The sequence below is a fragment of the Xyrauchen texanus genome, chromosome 7 (genome assembly GCF_025860055.1).
Source record: "Xyrauchen texanus isolate HMW12.3.18 chromosome 7, RBS_HiC_50CHRs, whole genome shotgun sequence".
In the NCBI taxonomy this organism is placed as follows: Eukaryota; Metazoa; Chordata; class Actinopteri; order Cypriniformes; family Catostomidae; genus Xyrauchen; species Xyrauchen texanus.
In genome coordinates this window covers 5,909,867-5,933,280 of record NC_068282.1, presented here as the reverse complement: position 1 = coordinate 5,933,280, position 23,414 = coordinate 5,909,867, and the positions used below count along the sequence as shown (strand labels likewise).

The 23,414-nt window shown below is 37.9% G+C and overlaps 1 protein-coding gene across 1 annotated transcript in view; it reads right to left on the bottom strand.

The window, feature by feature from the left end:
* The window catches only part of LOC127646536 (uncharacterized), a 74,882-nt gene extending 51,468 nt beyond the window's left edge, over positions 1-23,414 (bottom strand). The window contains exons 1-15 of the mRNA XM_052130289.1: positions 22,920-23,414; positions 21,953-21,994; positions 18,515-18,649; positions 15,822-15,895; positions 14,311-14,383; positions 13,331-13,420; positions 12,156-12,211; positions 11,945-12,065; positions 9,367-9,543; positions 8,205-8,287; positions 6,418-6,466; positions 6,191-6,280; positions 5,791-5,886; positions 3,373-3,444; positions 3,131-3,217 (exon numbers count right to left, since the gene is read on the bottom strand). Of these exons, the coding sequence (XP_051986249.1) occupies positions 3,131-3,217; positions 3,373-3,444; positions 5,791-5,886; positions 6,191-6,280; positions 6,418-6,466; positions 8,205-8,287; positions 9,367-9,543; positions 11,945-12,065; positions 12,156-12,211; positions 13,331-13,420; positions 14,311-14,383; positions 15,822-15,895; positions 18,515-18,649; positions 21,953-21,994; positions 22,920-23,267 (1,593 nt within the window). The 5' untranslated portion in view covers positions 23,268-23,414. The remainder of the gene's footprint in view (positions 1-3,130; positions 3,218-3,372; positions 3,445-5,790; positions 5,887-6,190; positions 6,281-6,417; positions 6,467-8,204; positions 8,288-9,366; positions 9,544-11,944; positions 12,066-12,155; positions 12,212-13,330; positions 13,421-14,310; positions 14,384-15,821; positions 15,896-18,514; positions 18,650-21,952; positions 21,995-22,919) is intronic.

Below are 23,414 nucleotides of genomic sequence, written 5' to 3'. Positions count from 1 at the left end.
GTCATGGAGGAGTGGAAGAGGACTCCAGTGGCAACCTGTGAAGCTCTGGTGAACTCCATGCCCAAGAGGGTTAAAGCAGTGCTGGAAAATAATGGTGGCCACACAAAATATTGACACTTTGGGCCCAATTTGGACATTTTCACTTAGGGGTGTACTCACTTTTGTTGCCAGCGGTTTAGACATTAATGGCTGTGTGTTGAGTTATTTTGAGGGGACAGCAAATTTACACTGTTATACAAGCTGTACACTCACTACTTAACATTGCAGCAAAGTGTCATTTCTTCAGTGTTGTCACATGAAAAGATATAATCAAATATTTACAAAAATGTGAGGGGTGTACTCACTTTTGTGAGATACTGTACGTTACATATAATGAACTAACCAAGGACTAGCAAATCCATTGTCACTTTACTGTATGTTGATAAAGCACAGACAATTTGCCACTCTGTTGCTCTCAAAAACACTGTAAAAATTATTTTGTGGTGAAGTAAATATAGCAGAAAAGATTAAGTACCTTCTACAATGAATATGTTAGTTTCAGAGTGAACTTGAAAATATTAAGTTCTACTTTTGTATTCAATTCAAACATGTCAAAATGTACACTATTTTTTATGATTGTTTGTTATCTTTACAATTCATCATGTATGAATCCTAAAGTAGAAAACCTATTCATTTTAATTTGCTAATTTGAGTAAATTTCACAGGTAATAAAATAAGAACATTTTACTTAACTTTTTGAAGCTAGTGTTCCCAGCATGCACCGAGCCTGAATAATTAATGAGCTTGTGTGGTTTCACTCTTTGCGAGTTGATTTAAGCCATTTTTATAGTTGATTTTGTATACATTTTTATTGTATATAAACAAAGTGCATATAAATATAACCATTCAAAACTAATACAATCTGAACAACATAATAAGTTGGCTCCGCCCTCCTCATGCATCTTTGGTTCATTGGTTGACACTGCGACCAATTGACAGGAACTGATTGAGGACCGTCTGATTGACAGGAACAACTGGTGAGGCTGTTAGTCTGAGAAGACAGTCAGAACAAATGTGTGCGCTTGAGCATTTAGGCCTACATTATTTTTATTTCTTTTTTCGTTCTTTGAATTTGTTAATTCTATTCATTTAAATCTTTAGATTATAAAAAAAAAAAAAAGAAAAAATCTGGGTTGCATTTAGGCACTTACAATGGAAGTCAATGGGGCCAATCTGAAAACGTTAAAACACTCCCTGTTCCAAAGGTATTGCCACAAGACATATTTACATCTAATTATATTTAAAGGGTAACTAAACACCTGCTCAGAGTCTAACTCCACCCACTAGAAATATTTGAAAATGCTGGAAAAGTGGGCAGACCCGGGATAGAGGAACAAACCGAGTCGGGGCTGAGCCGGAGCGGGGGCACCTGAGACTCGTAGTGACGGATTAATTGACAGCTGCTGTCAGACTCTATGTTATTATTATTCCTCACACGGTCGCAAGACGACATGTACATGAATCTGGCGTGGTGAGCTGGAACCTGCTTACGTCAGCTGTCACCGCTTACGTCACGAAGTACCGCAACAGCCAATAGGAAAATTCAACTGCAGTAGCCACCGTTCAACCTGAAGAGGGCAGCACTCAGACGTTTTTACACCATATATTGTAGAATTAAAACACTTTATACACTAATGTCAAAAAAATTACTTGAATCAATGACCAGTACTAATAAAGCCCCATTCTTACAGATCATTAACTAAAAAAAGTTGGTTTAGGGTTTAGTTACCCTTTAACATAAAAAGTTATTTTACAACTTCACAATGATGTAATGTCAACAAACCTTAAAACACTAAAATGACTGCAAATATTAAGATTTAAACAACTTTACAGCTCAAATAATAGACAAGTTTTAACAGAAGATTTAATGTAAGTGCTTTTATAAAATTATAAGCTTCACATTTCTGCCTTTAAACCCTCTAAAAATTGGCATCATTTACTTTCATGGTAAGTGCCTCAATGTAAGCACGATTTTTTGCTTTTTTTAAAGAAAAGGACAGATGAGTCGAAACACATTTTTGTGGTAATCAACTTCATGCCTCGGTTGAGTAACTTGTATTGTATCCCAGAAAATTCCTTTACATTTACTACAATTTTCTGCATGGAAATTGTTTCCTATGTTTTTTTAAACGTAAACGCCACTCCAAATTTTTTCCAGTGTATACTTTGAATTTCATCAAAGTGATATTTTGAGTGGATTGCTCATTGTAATTTTAGTTAAACACCTGTTTTAAAGGACCTTTTGATGTGCTTCAATTACCTGTGTCGCTGCATGTTAATATCAAACATTTTACATAAAGTCTAAAGCGTTTCCAAATGATTCGATTAGAAATTTGTTTCATTTAAAGCCATGCCGGTTAGTAGGCGGTCCTTTGGTTTTGCCCGTGTCGCATTAGGCCCATTTGTGTTTACACTATAAATCCGATGTGGCCACATGCATCCTTGACTACATTAAGAAGTGGATCACAAAAAGAATTGGACCAAATTGGGCAAATTTTTCCTCCAAGTCTAATGAGACTTTATTGATACTGCAGCCATGCTAGTTGATGTTCTGTTGCAGGTACATCCGGACTCCTCCCACTGAAGAAACTTCCCGTGCCCTGTTTCTTGCTCTCTCATTGGCTGTAGGTCAACGCTGCAGTTGTATTCAGTCAAAACATATTTCACACTGCACGATTTGGAGATATCTTGCTGACATCGGCGATGCGTCGGCGCTTCTCTCAAATCGTGTCTTTGATAGTTCATACATTGCATATGTCGTTCACGGGAGCGAGCTCCGATTTGCCCACGATTTGAGGCTTTTGTCGGCAATCTCCACAAAACTGTCGGCGACGGGCTTAAAATCGTGTAGTGTAAACTCGTCATAACATCAAACATCGTCATGTTTTGCTTCCAAAATTTGTCAAAAATTGAAAATAGAAATTGACGATTTTATCCATTGAGATTTTATTGGATTGTGAAAGTTGGGCATTAGATACCAGAATCAAGGGTGGATCAAGGGATTGAAAAACAAAAGTGAGGAGCAAGTTCTTTCTTTTTGATAAAAGATACATCTTTAGTAGGTGGGTTGGGGCAAATTATGCAAGCATACCTGGATGTTAATGTCCTGTTTGTTTGGATCTCTGATGAAGAAAGTGAAAGCGTCTTCCCATTGAGGGTTCACCGTATTCCAGCAAATCTAAGAGAGAGAGAGAGAGAGAGAGAGAGAACAGAGGGAGGTAACAGAGAAAACAGCAGAAAGTGCAGGAAGTGAGAGAGTAGAATGGGTCACATGGAAAGGTTTGATGTGTGGACCCTGGCATTATTGGCATGGATGGTAAATGTGTGTTTTACCCGGCTCTCACGAGTAACGTCTTGTACTGAGAGTTGCGCGATCGGATTGGGTTCCTTATTGCCTTTCTTCATCTGAAAACATAAGGAATATTTACACATGCACATAAAAACATAAACACAGACAGGCATTTTTTCACGTCGGGCACTTAGTCTTGTTAAAACATTTTTCACACTCTCACTAGTTTTTTAAATATGTCTAATAACAATGTGTGTGCATCTCAGGAGGATTTTTGTCAGTTTTCTGAAAGTCAGGCAATTTCCTATCACTGTGTCATTTCCAGCACATCTCAAATTCTTTATTGTATTAATACCAAAATATACCATTTAAATATTTATTCTGATGCAATTTGTGTCCCATAGACATTCCACTGCAAGTGCATTACCTAATACGCAACTTTTGCTTGTTTTTACAAACTGAGGAATGATTCGAAATGATTTCCTGTGGCAATCAACAACATAGTCACAGAGTCTGTCAAACCTAACTTGTCTTGAACTCAGAATATTTCTTGAAATCCTTCAGACCACAGTTCTGAAGCTGAGCACTGCTTGTGGGATCATGTTCGCTTGATGCAAGTGTGTGCTTGTTCAGAGAGTTTTAAGAGTCAAGATGAGTCTCTAGGTGAAGTCTTATGCACCTTGCACTTTCAGTAATATATTCTAGATTGCAAGGAAATTCGGGAAATAGTGCGAGTGGCTTATCTGTGCTATTTGACTATGAGCTGAATAAGTGGAGAGAGAAGAGCTAATGTTACATTTAACTGTTTATTGTAAAGACTTAGTCCTCCTTTGACTGTGCTTCAAAATGGGCATCAGCCAGTCTGCTGCCAAACATTAAAGGGATTAAGGGAAACCAGATGCACTCTTTCCCTCTCTCTCTGTCTCTCACAGACACACAGAGACATTTCCTTTCAAAGCCGCATGTAACCGGTACAATTTAAAACTCTTGTTTTAGTGCAGCGGTTGATTAAAAAGTGAGTAGGCGATGCTTCGCAGCTGTTCACATGCGTTTTCAACAACAATTGACCGAATCTCAGAATTTGGTTAAAGTAGACAAATCTTAAACCCCTTTCACACCTGTCTTAAGCATCGTCATGTTTCAAACCGATTGCCCAAAATGCATTTTAATACCAGGTGTAAATGGGCCTTAGCTTTCTAAATGATGGCACACCATTGACTTCAATTATTGTTATATAAAGTTCATTATAAATACTGCAAACTAACCCTAACCCACACTCTAAGCCTACCCCGAAAATATTTTTGTCCAGTTTTAGAATGAACAAAGAACATTATTTATTGTATTTATGAACCAACTTCCTCTCCTTGGTCCATAAATATGGACTGAAATGTATCACAGTTCAATTCAGCACCATCCATCCATCCATCGTCAACCGCTTATCCTGTGTACAGGGTCGTGGGGGGCTGGAGCCTATCCCAGCTAACATTGGGCGAAAGGCGGGGGACACCCTGGACAGGTCGCCAGTTCAATTCAGCACATCAAATACAATATTAATAAAATATTATTTTTTCAATAAACAATTTTTATCATATGTGTTTTATGCACCAAACCCTATATTGACATTTAAAAAAAGGATTTTTTTTTTTTTATGGGTCTCAGGAACTTATGGTACGATGACATAATAGCTTGTAATGTAAAATATTTATATAATGACAGAGTAGGCCGCATATATAAAAAAAATGAAAAATTTGTTCACACTTTAAATGTAAATTATAAATGTATATATCAGCTTTTTCAAAGCTTTGCGATTTATTTATTTATTTTTGTGTGGGAATGAATGGAAGTGTTTTCACTCAAATTATATTCAAAATATTTACCAAACACAAGTTACTTATATTTAGCAAATTATCATTTTAAAATATCAGTAAAAGTAACAATATCATAATTTCTGTCACTTTTACTTTATTAAAATAAGCTGTAATTTATTCCAACATAAGAGTCAATTTTCACGCAAGTCTGCCTCCATTTTAAATAGATCAACATTTACAATGGAAAACTTTTTCTCTCGCAAATAACCACTAGATGGTGCCAAAAACATGTGAAACTTAAATTGGCTCATCAGCTTGAACAGAGAGTGAAACAGGAGCTGTCAAACATTGTGTATCATACTTGATACACACGGCTTTATAGGGTTACATTTAAAGTGGGGGTTATACTAAAAAAAAAAGCTGCTATTTTCATAAAAACTAATTATATATATTACATATAATACATAATAACCTTAACCCAAATCCTCACCCTAAAAGATAATATTTAGCATTTTTATAATAAAAAACTGTTTTTCCCTAATGTGAGGTTTTGTCAGATGTAGCTCACTTTTGGGGAGAATGTTGTCCCCAAACTACAACACACACAATGAACAAAAGAGTGCGGCAGAAACAGGAAGCAAAAGTATTACTCACAGGAAGTGCCTCGGCCTTGTCCAGATACACTGCCAAGATGGCTGCTGATGGTGGTTTGCTTGTTTTACTCACCACATTTTCATTTCTCCTCAAAACCTGAGAGAGAGAGAGAGAGAGAGAGAGAGAGAGAGAGAGAGAGAGAGAGAGAGAGAGAGAGAGAGAGAGAGAGAGAGAGAGATGATTGAGGGTGGAGCATTTGTGTGCATTTGTTCTGTTTGACAGTATTGAGTGTGTAAAATAAGCTTGCTATCTCTAGAACTCCATGTTTGAAGTTAATCCGTGATTTGTTAAAAGGGTGGAGTGGACGGCCAAACTGTTTACACGAGTGGAGAAGGGAACTCTGTATCAAAATACCTTATATCCTTGTATGTTGTGTGAGTATGTTTGTATAATGCCTGACCTCTTCCAGTCTCTCTGTGTTGTCTTCTAGTGTCAGCCACTCAAGTCTGAGGTGAACACGTCCTGTATGTGTGTCCTTCAAAGTGAACCACTACAGAGGGGAGATTAAATCACATAGAAGAAACAATCACCAATGATAAATGCTACAACAGAGATTGATGTAATTAAATAAAGATTAAAAGACACATGTTCAATAAATAAGTAAGCAAAACAAGCAAAGGCTCTCACCTCATCGACAATTTTAGATTTCTTCACAACTCCCAAGTCTATCTTTGTCCTGAATGCAAGAGAAAGAGAGAAATACAGAAGAGATGAAATCAAGAGTGAGATCAGCGGCTCCTCGGTATTGTAACAGTAAACATACAAGACACCGTGGCTCCTCGGTATTGTAACAGTAAACATACAAGACACCGTGGCTCCTCGGTATTGTAACAGTAAACATACAAGACACTGTGGCTCCTCGGTATTGTAACAGTAAACATACAAGACACTGTGGCTCCTCGGTATTGTAACAGTAAACATACAAGACACCGTGGCTCCTCGGTATTGTAACAGTAAACATACAAGACACTGTGGCTCCTCGGTATTGTAACAGTAAACATACAAGACACTGTGGCTCCTCGGTATTGTAACAGTAAACATACAAGACACCGCGGCTCCTCGGTATTGTAACAGTAAACATACAAGACACTGTGGCTCCTCTGTATTGTAACAGTAAACATACAAGACACCGCGGCTCCTCGGTATTGTAACAGTAAACATACAAGACACCGTGGCTCCTCGGTATTGTAACAGTAAACATACAAGACACCGTGGCTCCTCGGTATTGTAACAGTAAACATACAAGACACCGTGGCTCCTCGGTATTGTAACAGTAAACATACAAGACACTGTGGCTCCTCGGTATTGTAACAGTAAACATACAAGACACCGTGGCTCCTCGGTATTGTAACAGTAAACATACAAGACACTGTGGCTCCTCGGTATTGTAACAGTAAACATACAAGACACCGCGGCTCCTCGGTATTGTAACAGTAAACATACAAGACACCGTGGCTCCTCGGTATTGTAACAGTAAACATACAAGACACTGTGGCTCCTCGGTATTGTAACAGTAAACATACAAGACACCGCGGCTCCTCGGTATTGTAACAGTAAACATACAAGACACTGTGGCTCCTCGGTATTGTAACAGTAAACATACAAGACACCGCGGCTCCTCGGTATTGTAACAGTAAACATACAAGACACCGTGGCTCCTCGGTATTGTAACAGTAAACATACAAGACAATCGCGGCTCCTCGGTATTGTAACAGTAAACATACAAGACACCGCGGCTCCTCGGTATTGTAACAGTAAACATACAAGACACCGTGGCTCCTCGGTATTGTAACAGTAAACATACAAGACACCGCGGCTCCTCGGTATTGTAACAGTAATCATACAAGACACCGCGGCTCCTCGGTATTGTAACAGTAAACATACAAGACACTGCGGCTCCTCGGTATTGTAACAGTAAACATACAAGACACTGTGGCTCCTCGGTATTGTAACAGTAAACATACAAGACACTGTGGCTCCTCGGTATTGTAACAGTAAACATACAAGACACTGCGGCTCCTAAGCAACCAAATTGGCCCGGTTGCTAGAGAGGGTAGAGGGGTAGAGTCACATGGGGGAACCTCCTTGTGGTCGCTAAAATGTGGTTCTTGCTCTCGGTGGGGCACATGATGAGTGGTGCGAGGATGCCGCAGAAAATAGAGTGAAGTAAGCAGTAACGTGCTCAACAAGCCACATGATAAGATGCGCAGATTGACCGTCTCAGACACAGAGGCAACTGAGATTCATCCTCCGTCACCCCGATTGAGGCGAGTCACTACGCCACCATGAGGAATTAGAGCACATTGGGAATTGGGCATTCCAAACTGGGGAGAAAAGGGATTTCTGGAAAATGCAAGATATGACCCCTTAAAGGGACTGAATGAGAGATGGAATGGAGACATATATGGTACTACCTGCCCAGTAAATCATCCTGATCTGGATCTTTGTCTAACACTTCCACCTCAAGCTCCTGACCAGGCACCTCATGAACGATGACCTGACAGACACACACACACATGCATGCATGTAACACCAAACACACACACTATATTAACAGCATGGGTAATAAATGACGAAATGTGACATAATATGGTTATAAATTGTATAAAACGGAAAGACAAAAGGATACATACAGATGATTTTATGACATTCATAGTAGCAATTTGCATAAACTTGGCCCGGTTCAAGTTTATTTTTCACAATAAAAAAGGATTTGTATTTACCATACAACACAAGAGAATGGTGACCAAAACTTTGAAACTCCAAAAAGCATATAAAGGCAGAACAAAAGTAATCCATAAGGCCCCAGTGGTATAATCCATGTCTTCTGAAGCAATCCAATACATTTTGGGTGAGAATTGACCAAAATGTAACTCCTTTTTCACTATAAATCTTGACATCATCAGTCTCCTTGGGGACCATGATTTCAAGCTCGATTACACCTCCTATAGCATCATCTAGCACTCTGCACATGCGTCAAGCAGTAGGAAGTGTAATCGAGCTTGAAATCATGATTGTGCCAAGAGACAGCAGATGTCAGGATTTATAGTGAAAAAGGAGTTACATTTTGGTCTGGTCTCACCCAAAACCGATTGGATCACTTCATAAGGCATGGATTAAACCACTGGTGATTACTTTTATGCTGCATTTATTTGCTTTTTTGGAGCTTCAATGTTTTGCTACTCAATCACTTGTATTGTATTGACTTACAGAGTTGAGATATTCTTCTAAAAAAAAAATATTTGTGTTCTGAAAGAAAGTCAAACATCTGGTATGGAATGAGGGTGAGTAAATGATGAGAGACTTTTCATTTTGGGGTGAACTGTCCCTTTAAATCTTGAATCCTTTAAACCTTAATTCAGCAACCAGTCTTCTAAGGTTTTGAATTAGATTAATATATTAATATAATGTGCAAATGAGCATAAGAAGTGCTAAAGTGGGGGAATTTTACACCATACTATCCCACATCATCTATCTCTGCTTCTTTAAGACAGAGGTGAAGGGAGGTGTGTGTTTGTTGAGTGTGTAATTGTGCAAGTGTGTAAATGTGTTCAGGTGTGTTTGTGTTCCACCCACCTCATACATTTCACCCCATTTGGGATTGAGGGTGTTGTCCTGATGGCATGATTTGAAGGTCTGTGGCCCCACTCTGAGCAGAGCATATGGGTCAGACATACCCACTATCACACCCTTCACATAGTTATCTTTCGAAGCCAGACCATCGGCCTCTAGCAGGTGAATACGAACAACTCCCTTATAGAGGATGAGAGAGAAATTAAGAAAGATACATTAGAAGTGCACGCAAACTGAATGAAAAGGCACACACTCCTGCATTTGTTATTTACAGGCCATCAAAGAGGGCAAACATAAGGTGCGTGAGGCAGAATAAAATCATTAAGTTATTCAAAAATAAATTTACACAAAACAATTACTTGTATACACCACTTCTATGATAAAAACGTTTTCAATTTCTGAGTTCAAAATCATTTTGATATTTTGTTTCTGCGGCTTAAAGTTAAAATGTCATGTGGTGTAACTGTCTGGAGATACATCAAAAAACAAAGTCTCATGTAAAGCTGAAATTCTTGAAAAAATAAGTATTGCAATTAGTGCAAAATAAAGCAGTGAAACAATTTTGTTTTAAAATATAATGAATATTTCAAAAACTTTTATCCACCAAATCAAATCAAAGTTAAAATTACACACACACACACTGGTGCAGCTATCCTTATCAGGACTCTCCATAGACATAATGATTTTACTACTGTACGAACTATAGATTCTATCCCCTAACCTTAACCCTCACAAAAAACCTTTTACATAAAAATAAATAAATAAAAAAACATAGTTTAGTATGTTTTTTAAGCAATTTGAATTATGGGGGACACTACAAATGTCCTCATAAACCACATTTACAGCATAATACCCTTGTAATTACCAGTTTGTAACCTAAAATTTTTTCCTCTTAAACCACTTAATCCTGCCCACACACACACACACACCCTAACCTACCCACACACACACCCAAACCCGCCCACTCACACACACACACACACACACACCCAAACCCGCCCACACACACATGCACACCAAAACCCGCCCACTCACACACACACACACACACACCAAAACCCACCCTCTCACATACCAAAACCCACACACACACACCCAAACTCGCCCACACACACACACAAACACCAAAACCGGCCATTCACACACACACACACACAAAACTCACCCACACACACACACACACACACACACACACACACACACACACACACATACTGGTGCAGCTATCATTATGAGGACTCTCCATAGACATAATGATTTTTATTCTGTACGAACTATATATTCTATCCCCTAACCCTCACACAAAACTTTCAAAATTTTAACAAATAATAATTTTGCTATGTTTTTTAAGCAATTTAAATTATGGGGACACTAGAAATGTCCTCATAAACCACATATACAGCATAATACTATTGTAATTACCAGTTTGTAACCTTAAAAACTATTTCCTCGTAAACCACTTAAACCTGCCTGCCCGCCCACACACACACACACACACACACACACACACACACCTAAATCCGCACACACACACACACACACACCTAAATCCGCCCACACACACACACACACACATACACACACATGGTGCAGCTATCATTATGAGGAATCTCCACAGACATAATGATTTTTATACTGTACAAACTATAGATTATATCCCCTAAACCTAACACAACCCCTAAACCTAACCCTCACACAAAACTTTCTGCATTTTTACATTTTCAATAAAACATTGTTTAATATGTTTTTTAAGCAATTTAAATTATGGGGACACTAGAAATAACCTCATAAACCACATTTACAGCATAATACCCTTGAACTTACCAGTTTGTAACCTAAAAACAAAGACTTTGTAAACCACATAAACCTGCCCACACACACACACACACACACACACACCCACACACCCAAACCCTTATTGATTGTGTGTGAAGTTTTGACATTTTTATGAAAAGGCTCATTTTGTTCAGATCATATGGAGAAACTCTCCGAAAACCTTAAATTTGTGACTCAAAATTTCATAGTTGTAAAATATGTTTAAAAACTTTGATTAATATTTCAATGCAGGATTAAGTCATTTATGCATATTCATGGTGCATGGAAAGTTTTTCAATACCTTTTTCTTTATGGTTACACCACACGACAACTAAAAGTTATAAATGTTTATGAAAAAGGTATGAAACCAAATTAGACACAAATATACAATTTCTATGAACTTGACATGTGCGTTTTAAAACATTTTCAAAAAAGATTTCTCATTTTTATCACCTTGGATAACCTTATCTGTCAATGATCCTTCCAACTACAAGTCAGTGTCAAACAACTACCTGATGGCTTCTAAATTATCAAAAAGCCTTTTGTCACTGTGTGCAAGCTCTTCCTGTTTGTCAGAAATACAGCTAACAAACTTAACACGTGGAATTTCACAGGAAGGAAGGAAAGAAAGAAAGAAAGAAAGAAAGAAAGAAAGAAAGAAAGAAAGAAAGAAAGAAATGTGTTAGGTTTAGGGGTAGGGTAAGCTTATTGAAAGTTTCATTCATGATAGAAAAATTGTGTGTGTGTGTGTGTGTGTGTGTATTACCCTGGGCATAGGGCAGCGCAGTTGTGCCACTTGCAGGTCTGGCACTAGAGGAACAGTGAGCCGATTGGGCAACACCAGGAATGAGGCAATCGCATCCATGATCTTAGTGTCTGACATCATACTAACACATAAAAACAGAGAATCACAGTGAGACAGAGTGTTAATGAACTGAATAAAAGAGTTTTGTGTATCTCTAATGACTGTAACTAACTTGAGTCCTGGAATGTCCAGCAAGTTGGTCAAACCCGTCCAATTAATGTTCAGTGTCTAAAGAGGACAAGGAAGAAAAGAGTGAATGGAGAAAGGACAAGAGGTTTTCAAATTAACCTATTTATTGATTCACAAAGATGACAAAGAAAAACAAAACATATCTACAATGAATCAACTTTTAACACCCACTACTACCCCTCCCCCTCCCCAATCACCAACCCCACCCCAACCCCCAAAGAACATCGCTGTGGTCACACGTAAGTACACACACACACACACACACAATAAATATATATATATATATATATATATATATATATATATATATATATATATATATATATATATATAAAACTATGCCCCTCTCTCTCCACAGCCCCTCCCCAAGAGTCCCCTAAAAACATCAAATAACTGCCCCATTTCCCATCAAATGAATCCCAAATCCCCAACCTTCTACACAACACCTCCTTGAAAGCTGCCACCCTCCCCATCTCCACGCACCACTCTGAAAATGAGGGCGCTCCAGCTGACTTTCATCCCTTTAAAACAATCTGTCTGCCTGTCATAACACTAGTTATGACCCAATTTGTTATGTGTTTATCTCCTATATCGATGACCGCCCCATTGCCCAAAACACAGAGTCTGGGGAAAAACGAAACCCAAGTGCCCAACACATCACACACAAAACTCTGGAACTTCAACCAAAATTCTTGGATCTCAACACACCACCAAAAAATATGGGCAGTGTCTCGATCCTCCGATTGGCATCACCAGCAGGTGGGTGTGTCTTTAAGACCAATTGTAAAGGAGTTCAATGGGAAGGAGGAGGCGAGAACCGGCTTGGCAATATAAATAATATTTTAATGAACACTTAAACCAAAAGACAAACACACACATGACGGACATGGCCGTAAACTATCTCTCTCTCGTCACACCACCGTCTGCCATCGGCCTTTTTCCCTCTCGGATGCTTAATTAGCCTCATAAGGGACCAGATGTGAACCATTAAAAAAACATTAAAAAACATTAAGGACACAAATTTTCTTTAAACATTATTTTATTCAGCAAATTCATCAAGTGCCTTTAAAAAAAAATGATTGTTCTTTGCTGAACGTAAGGTGCGGAACCTTAAGAACCTTTATTTTAATGAGTGTAGAATATGGTTAAGATACTTACAGGCCTTTGAATAAAGAACATGGTCACAGCGCCCACGATCGGGACATTTCCAATCAAAGGCTCCAAAATCACACGCATCATTCCATGGAGCTGTGAGATTGAGAAATCAAAATATTCCTTTCATTTCATTTCTTAGTTGGACTGTCCATCATTTCTACTGTATTTTTCACGACTCTTTGGAATACTCTATTCTGCTTGGTCAATTGCGCAATCCAGCAGTCAAACATTTCTAAATAACAACTGTACATCTTGGGATATAGTGATATTTCATGGGTCATCCAGGTATTATGAGCCATCTATCCTGTTACTCGTATCCCTCTGCAATCTCTAATTTGAACTCAAATCAATATTTCAAATCCATTTATATATTTCTAAAGACTCTGCTGCCTCTTCTCACATGATAAAACAATTTTAACACAAAGCATTTCATGTCTACTTAATTATTTATTTGGCAACTCGTCATATAATAAGTGGGATAATGGGCAGTCAGGTGGTCATTTTCGCAATATAAATATATCAAGAGATCTTCGGTGCAAATCAGAGGTTGAATTCAGCAGTTTCTGTAGAATACACAGTCTCTTTCTTCTCACATAACAATGTAATTTCAACTCAAATCATTATTTGATGTCCATTTAATTATTTATTAGGAAACTCATCATGTAATATGTGGGATAATGAGCAGTCAGGCGGTAATTTTTCCAATAAAAACACCATAGAGAACTTTGACACAAACCAGAGGATGAATTCAGCTGTTATTGGAGACTAAGCTGTCTCTTTCTTTTCAAGTAATAACATAATTAATTAAATCAAATGAATTGCCATGTAATAAGCACAATGATGTACAATCAGCCGGTCAATGTCACAAAATAAACCCCTTTAGGGTAATACAAGACCTGTATCTTCATGTCGGGGTCCTACACCATGTTGAGGTTTATTTTGCAATAATGGCCGGCTGACTGTATGTTATCACCTAAACCCACCTGTATTCCCTTCACACCAGCTTTGCAAAAATACCGTTTCACTTCCACATTTATCTCAGCATTCCCCGCGTAACTGCAAAGACAAAGAGGAAACATACGTCATCTCAATATCTCAACAACATATCTTAAGGACTTTCAATGATCCAGCTGAATTCGTCCCAAAACAATAATATATATAATTCATTCACTTAACGTCACTGTCTCACATGTTTAAAAATTCTGTAAAATGGGTTGACGAATGTAATTTTCTTTACTGTGTTGACATATTTACTATTGAAACAGAAAGGTGGCATGGGACATATTGAAGGCCTTGTCCTTTCTATTAAATGGCAAATATACTTTATTTTATGTTATAGCCCATGCAGCAAAACCCCAAATGTGTAGAAGGAGAGCATTTTATTGGAGATAAAATTGTAAGATGAGTCATCTATATTTTTGGTTCATTTTCTCAGAAGAGAAAGACTGTACATTTTACATTTACATTTATGCATTTGGCAGACGCTTTTATCCAAAGGGACTTACAGTACAGTGCACTTATTACAGGGACAATCCCCCCCCAGAGCAACCTGGAGTTAAGTGCCTTGCTCAAGGACACAATGGTGGTGGCTGTGGGGCTCGAACCAGTGACCTTCTGATTACCAGATTACCAGTTATGTGCCTTAGACCACTACACCAGACATAGCTAACAGAAGTGTCAACAGTAGCCAACCGTAGATAACAGACATGGACCAAATGCCACAGAACTTAGATTTTATACGGTAATAAAACAATTATATATATATATATATATATATATATATATATATATATATATATATATATATATATATATATATATATATATATATATATTCAGATTAACTGTCTAGATTTGTTTTGTTGGCTTGTGAAATACAGACACAATACTGAGAACAGAGGGCTTTTATAGCATTCCTTCTCTACAGAGTGTTCACTATAGACAATCACTCATTATAGGCCCTCATGCTGTTCAAGTCAATATTGATAAAAATTGGGGCCTGGGTAGCTCAAAGTATATTAATGCTGACTACCACCCCTGGAGTCACGAGTTTGAATCCAGGGTGTGCTGAGTGACTCCAGCCAGGTCTGCTAAGCAACCAAATTGGCCAGGTTGCTAGGGAGGGCAGAGTCACATGAGGTAACCTCCTTGTGGTTGCAATTACTGGTTCTCACTCTCAATGGGGTGCGTGGTAAGTTGTGTGTGGATCGCGGAGGGTAGCATGAGCCTCCACATGCTGTGAGTCTCTGCGGTGTCATGCACAACGAGCCACGTGATACGGTACACTGATTGACTGTCTCAGAAGTGGAGGCAACTGAGACTTGTCCTAAGCAACCTGGATTGAGGTGAGTAACTGCGCCACCACAAGGACCTACTAAGTAGAGGGAATTGGGCATTCCAAATTGGGGAGTAAAGGGGATAAAAAATATATATATATTTATGAGAATCTTAAATGAAATACATTTGTAAAAATGTAAATAGATTTATAAGTCACCTGATGTAAACGTCAAGCAGAATTTGACCTTTTTGGTTTTCTGTATGAGACTTCACTCCTACTACCTTCAGAGCCTGTGAAATACAAACACAAAAGTTCTGTTGTAGTAACCAAAGAGATTCCATCCAGCATAAAAATGTGTAAGAACTTAGCATCTGGCAAACCAGTCAATGCTTTTTTTTGACCTTATTAGGTAGTTATCATAGTAACAGTCAGGGTTGGGGTTAGTGTATACCACTACATATTACAGAATACATGCTGCAAAATGTAATTTATTACATATTCCATTAGATTACTCCAGGCCTGTAATATAATCTAAATACTTTGGATTACTTCTAAAGCACTGGTAGATTTTTTTCACCTGATTTGACAATAAAAATCTGCCAGAACAGTAAGACAAAACACGTCAAAAATACATTCTCTAAAAAAATCCTACATATCTTATGCAGTGTTGTTTCTAAAAAAAGATCAATAAAATGTATTTTGTTTTAAGGATTTTTTTGAAATTATTACAGAAAAGCAAAACAAAAATTCTCATCAAGAATAATATTAAAGTTCTTACATGTCACGAACCCTGCTCCCTCGCTCCGCCCCCTCGAGCTTCCACGCTCGTTCCGCCCCCTCGAGCTCGCACGCTTGTTTTGCTCCCTCGAGCTCGCACGCTCGTTTTTGCTCCCTCGAGCTCGCACGCTCGTTTTGCTCCCTCGAGCTCGCACGCTCGTTTTTGCTCCCTCGAGCTCGTACGCTCGTTTTGCTCCTCGGGCTCGCATGCCCGCTCTCCTATCACCAGTATTAGTTTCACCCGCACTCGTCCCAATCACTAGATCATTAGTTTCACCTGTACTCGTCTTATCACCCCTTTATTCGTTACACCTGCACCGCTCGTTAGTTCCCCTATTTATATCACAGCACATTCGTTTCACACCCGTTGGTTATTGTATTTAGTTTCCCGTGTCTTTGCCCCCCGCTAGTCTCGTCTAGTTTTGTACTCCTCTAGTTACCCCTTAGCTTGCCAGCTCCCCTTGTTCCCCTGTCTTTTGCTCCCACTAGTCCCGTCTACTCTGATCCTGTTTCCCGGCTTCGACCTCCCCACTCTCGTTGACCACTCTCTCCCGGATTTGCCCCTTTACTCGACTTTGTTTCCCCGGCTTTTGACCCTACGCTTCCCTCGACAACTCTTCTCTGGATTTGCCCTGTTTGTACTTTTGCCTGCACTGCTATTAAATAAAAGCAGTTTCCTCCGACATTGTGACTGTCTCATCTTGTGTGTGTGTGTGCGGGTTACATTACAAGAGAAAAACAATATGAACTAACGTGGATTTTCTTTATAAAATATATGCTCGTGCCTGGTCACAGGTGCATGTAAAATGGCTAGAAATAGCCTTTTAGCTTAGCTAAAAGCTAAGCTAAAACTTCAAACGAAGCTCCAAACTTCAAACTTCAAACGTACTTCTGTCTGCTTGTATGAATGTAACACATTGCATCATTTATATGTATAAATGTTTTCCAACTGAATATACTAAATATTAAATGAAACAAATGACAATAAAATGCAAAGTCATCTCTTCAGTAATTAAAATACTTTTTGAATGTAACTGTATACTGATTACTAACTATATAAATTGTAACTGTAGTGGAATACAGTTACTAATATTTAGTTTTTAAATAAATAATATATTATATTATATGTATTCAGTTACTCCCCAACCCTGGTAAAAGTTAATGTAATATAGGGGAGACTGGGGCTATTTGTCACAAGGGGAAGTGGTCTCAAGGGCAATCTATATCTATTTAACGATTAGATTTGGAGTCAAAAGTCCAATTGTGCAAATATAGGTTTTCTCTAACAAAGATTTTGTATGTTGGTTTCAAACACGTAGTTTAAAACCCTCTTAAATTAGAATATATTTTGTGAATACAAACTTCTAAAGTAAGTTTTCACTATCATCGTATTTTTTTTTACTTGAGGGTAGGTTGTCACAAAAGGTCAATGTGTGTTCAATGAACTGAATCTTTTTTAGTTGTCAAGACTGTATGCAGCTTTTCTAGTCCTGCCTTGATCTTTCCTCAAAGGAAAAGTTCACCTTAACAATTTGGTTTTTATTTACTCACTCTCATATTGTTCCAAACCCAAAGGACAAAAATCATCAGAAAAAGTAGTTGATACAACTTGTGCACTATATTCAGTCTTCTGAAGCCATATGAACAGACTGAACTTGGACCCTTGAATGGACTTATGGGTCAATTTGACCCGTTTGAACCTTTAACACAAATACACATCAACTTAACTTTTGGTCCTACAAGGGTGTGAAAAGGGTGATTTGGATCTGACAATGCTATAATTATAAATTTCATGCACTTACAAACAACAATATAAAAAAGTACCTAAGTAGTACTCATGGGTCAATTTGACCCGGCTCATATAATAACTTAAAAGAAAGCTGTAAAATGTAAAAACTGATGATAAAACTTGTGACTTGTGCAAATTGTGACTGTTTAACTGTGATTTAATGTGTCGGGTCAATTTGACCCGCTAAGTGAAACAGTGTTGCTTGACTGCCAAGACCAAGGAAGGGTTAAGTCATTATTCACTGATAGTCTGCTGCAGCTGGTGCTTTAATAATGCTTTTTTGTCTGAGGTTATGAGCCTGAGCAGTGTGTGCACTAGAAGTGTGTGAGTGTCCTTGTATGACCTTGTCACCAAAGTCTATCTTCGTGAAGCTGAGTGTCTGTAGGTGAGGGCTGGAGCCGCGGATGGATGGAGCAATGGTTTCTGTGAGCAACTTCTCCAAATATTGACCAATAAATGGCCAGGCCTGCTGGATAACCTGAAAATTAGAAGGGAGTGAATTATTGAGTCCTGTTGCTGTTATGAAGATGAGCTTATGCTCCAGTGATTAATCAAAAACATTACTTTGGGTTAAGATGATTCCGCCTTCATTCGTTTGGTCTCTATGTGCTAGGTAGGAAATATATTGCATATTTAAGAATATTATTTTCATGTTCAATACAATATAATTTATCCCCATCATTATTAAATCCTCTTTTTATGTTTTTAGTTTATGGTGTTATTGTGTGCAATGTGCATTATATAGACTTACTATTGTAGTATTACGGCTCATTTGTATTATCAACTGAGGTGAGTAAAATATAATCTAAAAATAATCAAGTCTTCTATTGAAATCGTATCAGCCATATTGCGAGTTTCAACTGTTAAATTGATAAGTGTAGTACAATACTAACAACAGAATAATAGTAACATAATGGTATTTTTTTGTCATTTTCTCTAAGTAAAATATAGATATAGTACATAAAAAGCATTTTTTATGTGTCCTGTCATGTTTGGGGGACTACATAAACACAGATCTGACCTAGTTCCTAACTTTCAACATACATGCCCATTCTCTGCTCCCCCTGCAGCTGTTTACACTGTACCATTTGTGTTTGCCTTGTTACTATAGAGACCTGCTGTTGTTTTTTGCGTCACTTTAGTGCCGATAACAGAAGCATTTCTTAACTAGCATTTTGAGTCAACCATAAACCACATGATGATGGGTAAGACAAAGGTACAGTCTCTACATTCTCGGCTTGGCTGGGATAACTGCCAGCGTGAAATGTCTGCCTTGTGAGTCACTGATAAAGAACTTCAGGCCTGAATATATGGGCATCTAATGTTGGGTTACACTGTTATTACAGTCATAGTACTACCATTCTCTGAACAAAAAAACTAAACAAAACAAAATAAAAAGGGTGATACTCTCAAAGTAATGTTCAAGTCATAATTCCCCCAAAAGGTAAAAAAAAAAAAGATTTTGTATTAAATAGTTGTTTGCCTATTTTCGGACCACTGAGACTTTTTGCACACTTCCCAATCTAATGCTCATTAATGTAATTAGCAAAAATTTTCTAAATAAATTACAATGCTGCAACATTGTATGTAAAGCTAAAATTACTGTAACACTAACTGTTCATGAATTCCATAACAATTACTACCACGATGTAGAAATACTTCATAATGTAAATAATATAGTAATTGTGCATTAATAATTAGGGGGAAGGGTGTAAAATGTGCTTTATTGTAATGACAAAAATGTCACAATACAAAAAAATCTTGATACTGCAAATAATTTCCAGGGTGAAACATGAACCGGACTTCTGTGTAATTCACTCCAGTGTGCATGTAAATAAAGACCAGTTTACAGAGTGCTTTGCAGTGAACCATTTCTAGACTCTCCTAAAAAGCAAACAGAAGACTACCAGGTTACAGAAGCTAACAATTTTGAACTTTAAAACTTTTTGAACTTTGATAGATATTGATTAATGTGCATGAATTATGAGCTTATTAAAATAGTGGAAACAGACTGTGAACGAGTCTGAGTTTCAATGTGTAACTTTGAAGTTGGCTTGACAAAACCTTTGACTGAAAGTTATAAAAAGAGACGATAGATAGATAAATAGATAGATAGACAGACAGACAGACAGACAGATAGACAGATAGATAGATTGACTTGACTAAATCTTTGACTGAAAGTTATAAAAAGAGACGATAGATAGACAGACAGACAGACAGATAGATAGACAGACAGACAGATAGATAGAACGACAGACGGACGGACGGACGGACAGACAGACAGACAGACAGACAGATAGATAGATAGATAGATAGATAGATAGATAGATAGATTGACAGATAGATAGATTGACAGATAGAATGACAGACAGATAGACAGATTGGCTTGACAAAATCTTTGACTGAAAGTTATAAAAAGAGACGATAGATAGACGATAAATGACAGACAGACAGATAGAACGACAGACAGACAGACAGACATATAGATAGATAGACGACAGATAGAATGACAGACAGACAGGAAGACAGATAGATAGATAGACGACAGATAGATAGATAGATAGATAGATAGATAGATAGATAGATAGATAGATAGACAGACAGACAGATAGACAACAGATAGAATGACATACAGATAGATAGATAGATAGATAGATAGATAGATAGATAGATAGATAGATAGACAACAAATAGAATGACAGACAGACAGATAGATAGACGACAGATAGAACGACAGACAGACAGACAGACAGACAGATAGATAGATAGATAGATAGATAGATAGATAGATAGATAGATAGATAGATAGATAGATAGATAGATAGATAAAACCTTATTGAGCATTCTGTGGTGTGCCCTTTCAGTCATCTTATCTGGATGGCCACTTCTAGGGAGAGTAGCCATAGTACTAAGTAGTGGTTGACCGATATAACACCAGGGCTGGAAAATCATTGATAATCTGACTTTTTTCATTAGCGGCATTTACCGATACATTTTCCTGTTTGGATGATTTATTTTCTTGAAGGTGCCGAAAATCGCCATCTTGCATGTGAAGTGACTGAGACATGTATAAGGCCAGTCACAGTTCGTTTTGTTGTTACGTGCATCGTGTTACTACAATAATAGAATGACATACAGACAGTGTGCTTTATCTATACTTGTGACTTTAATGAAGATGAGATCACATTTTATGAGCAATTAATGCAGAAAACCAGCTAATTCCAAGGGGTTCACATACTTTATTTTCACCATAGATTTTGTATTGTAACCTAAAGCCATGATATGGCAGGCCTTGTGTGTTTATTTATATTTCATTTTGTTTTCACAGTTTGATTTTGAATTAACGCACATTCCATTGGACCGTTTGGACATTCTATCAATGTAAGTCTATGGGGTTTTTCGAATTTTCGATAGCTGTGTGAAAACTGTTAATTCCGATCAGTTAGAAAAGATACACTGATGCCAATCAGAATAGTCTGAAGGTCTTTGCAAAGTTTGGTAGATGTAGCTTGAAAGCAGTGGCAGAAGTTGCAATTTATATTTTTGTCTTGGTTTACAAAGTCTGTAGAATAACAGTATTTTGGCTTTGTTAAGCCAACATAATAATAACCCTCAAGGCTTTTCTTCTCCGTGTGGGAGGCCACCAACAGCTGTTGTGACATAAGGGAGGGGTTTTATGAAGGGCGGGGCAGTATGGAAAGGCATGGATGGGCAAAACATGGGATTACAGGTTTGATTTTACATATAGCATCTCAATAAATCAGTACATTGATGGATTTACCTTGTTCAGCCATTCAACCTTCTCCACGTCTGGAAAATTTACCTGAAATAATATAGAAAGAGTAAAAACAGACTTATACAGAGTATAAGCATTTTAAAGTGTGTCTCTCTCTGTACAAGGGGTTTTTAAATACATAAAGATCTTCAGAAGTGGATGTGGTTTTAAATATAAAAAACAAAGAGTTCATGCAAACCACCTCAGTAAATTAAAGAATAGAGATACACCCCTACGGATAAATATATCTGCTTAGAAATGGGGGAACCAACCAATTAAATACATAGAATACAATTAATTGATTAAAAAATGTATGTGGCTTTATGTTTCGTTGTTAACTGCAAAATCTCTTATCTTATTTCACCTCATGAATGCCATGAGACATGACCATATATAGAATAAACTCTTTTTAATGGGATGACGAAGCAAACAGGCAGATTTGGACGTTGGGGATTTTCCATCTATGCGGTTACTAATAGGCCTATGCTGTGAGAACGCCACAGACACAGCGCCACCAACAGGCCAAAAAAACTCTCTCCAAAATCCGCAGAGTCCGATTCATTTAAGCGAGTCGGTTCTTTCGGACAGTTCCAAGAACGAACCGATTCTCTAATTCTTTCGAGTTATCGGCGTTTTAATCCTGATGTTTATTACTCGTTTTCGACTAGACTGCGTCTACTGTGTTGTTTACAGTTACAACATGTCATCACCTTGCTACTCCCTCACAGTGATGTCCAAGCACTGTGAGAGTCGGTTCGAATGATTCATTAAAACGAACCGATTCAAAAGAACGATTCATTCGCACATCCCTAATCTTTTTAGTTATTCGCAGCGATTCAGCTGTTGCTTTAAAAGAAAATAGTAGTCGTTTCACTCATAGCGTGAAAATGAGTGCTCATGTTTGCATGCATCTGCGTTAATAGTATGAAGTAATTATCTTTGAGATATCCAAATGCACATTTTGCTTTCTTACCCAAGACGGCAGGTCTCGTCTACTTCGAGATAATTTAGAGGATACGCATTCTTGTTCATGGTTGAGTATTGCAGACCTGAGTCTCGCTTCCTTCGCCTCACGAGTGTGCTTCCATCCTGAGTAAACCATCATCCCGAACACCACCAAACTAGTGCTCATGCGATAGTAACCAGCTAGGTAGATGGGTAGCAAGGCGGTGAGACATTTCCCAAAAGTCCACAACATTGCCTTAGCATCAAATAATTTCGCTTGGGGGACCTCCATGTCCCCTGGTGCACTGTCCTGGGCTGATTCAGTCTTCTTTTCCGAGTCCGAGTCATCTGTCGGCCCTGTATCAACGTGTGACATTGTTGCACGTTGATTTTCTGATATAAAAAAAATCGGATATGATTAACCAGCGACAACACCTCTAAAAACCTCTACAGTAGATGCAAAGTTACAACTCAGTCCACGATGTATTCGCGCATGGACTGGCGTGCACGGATCTGTGCCTGA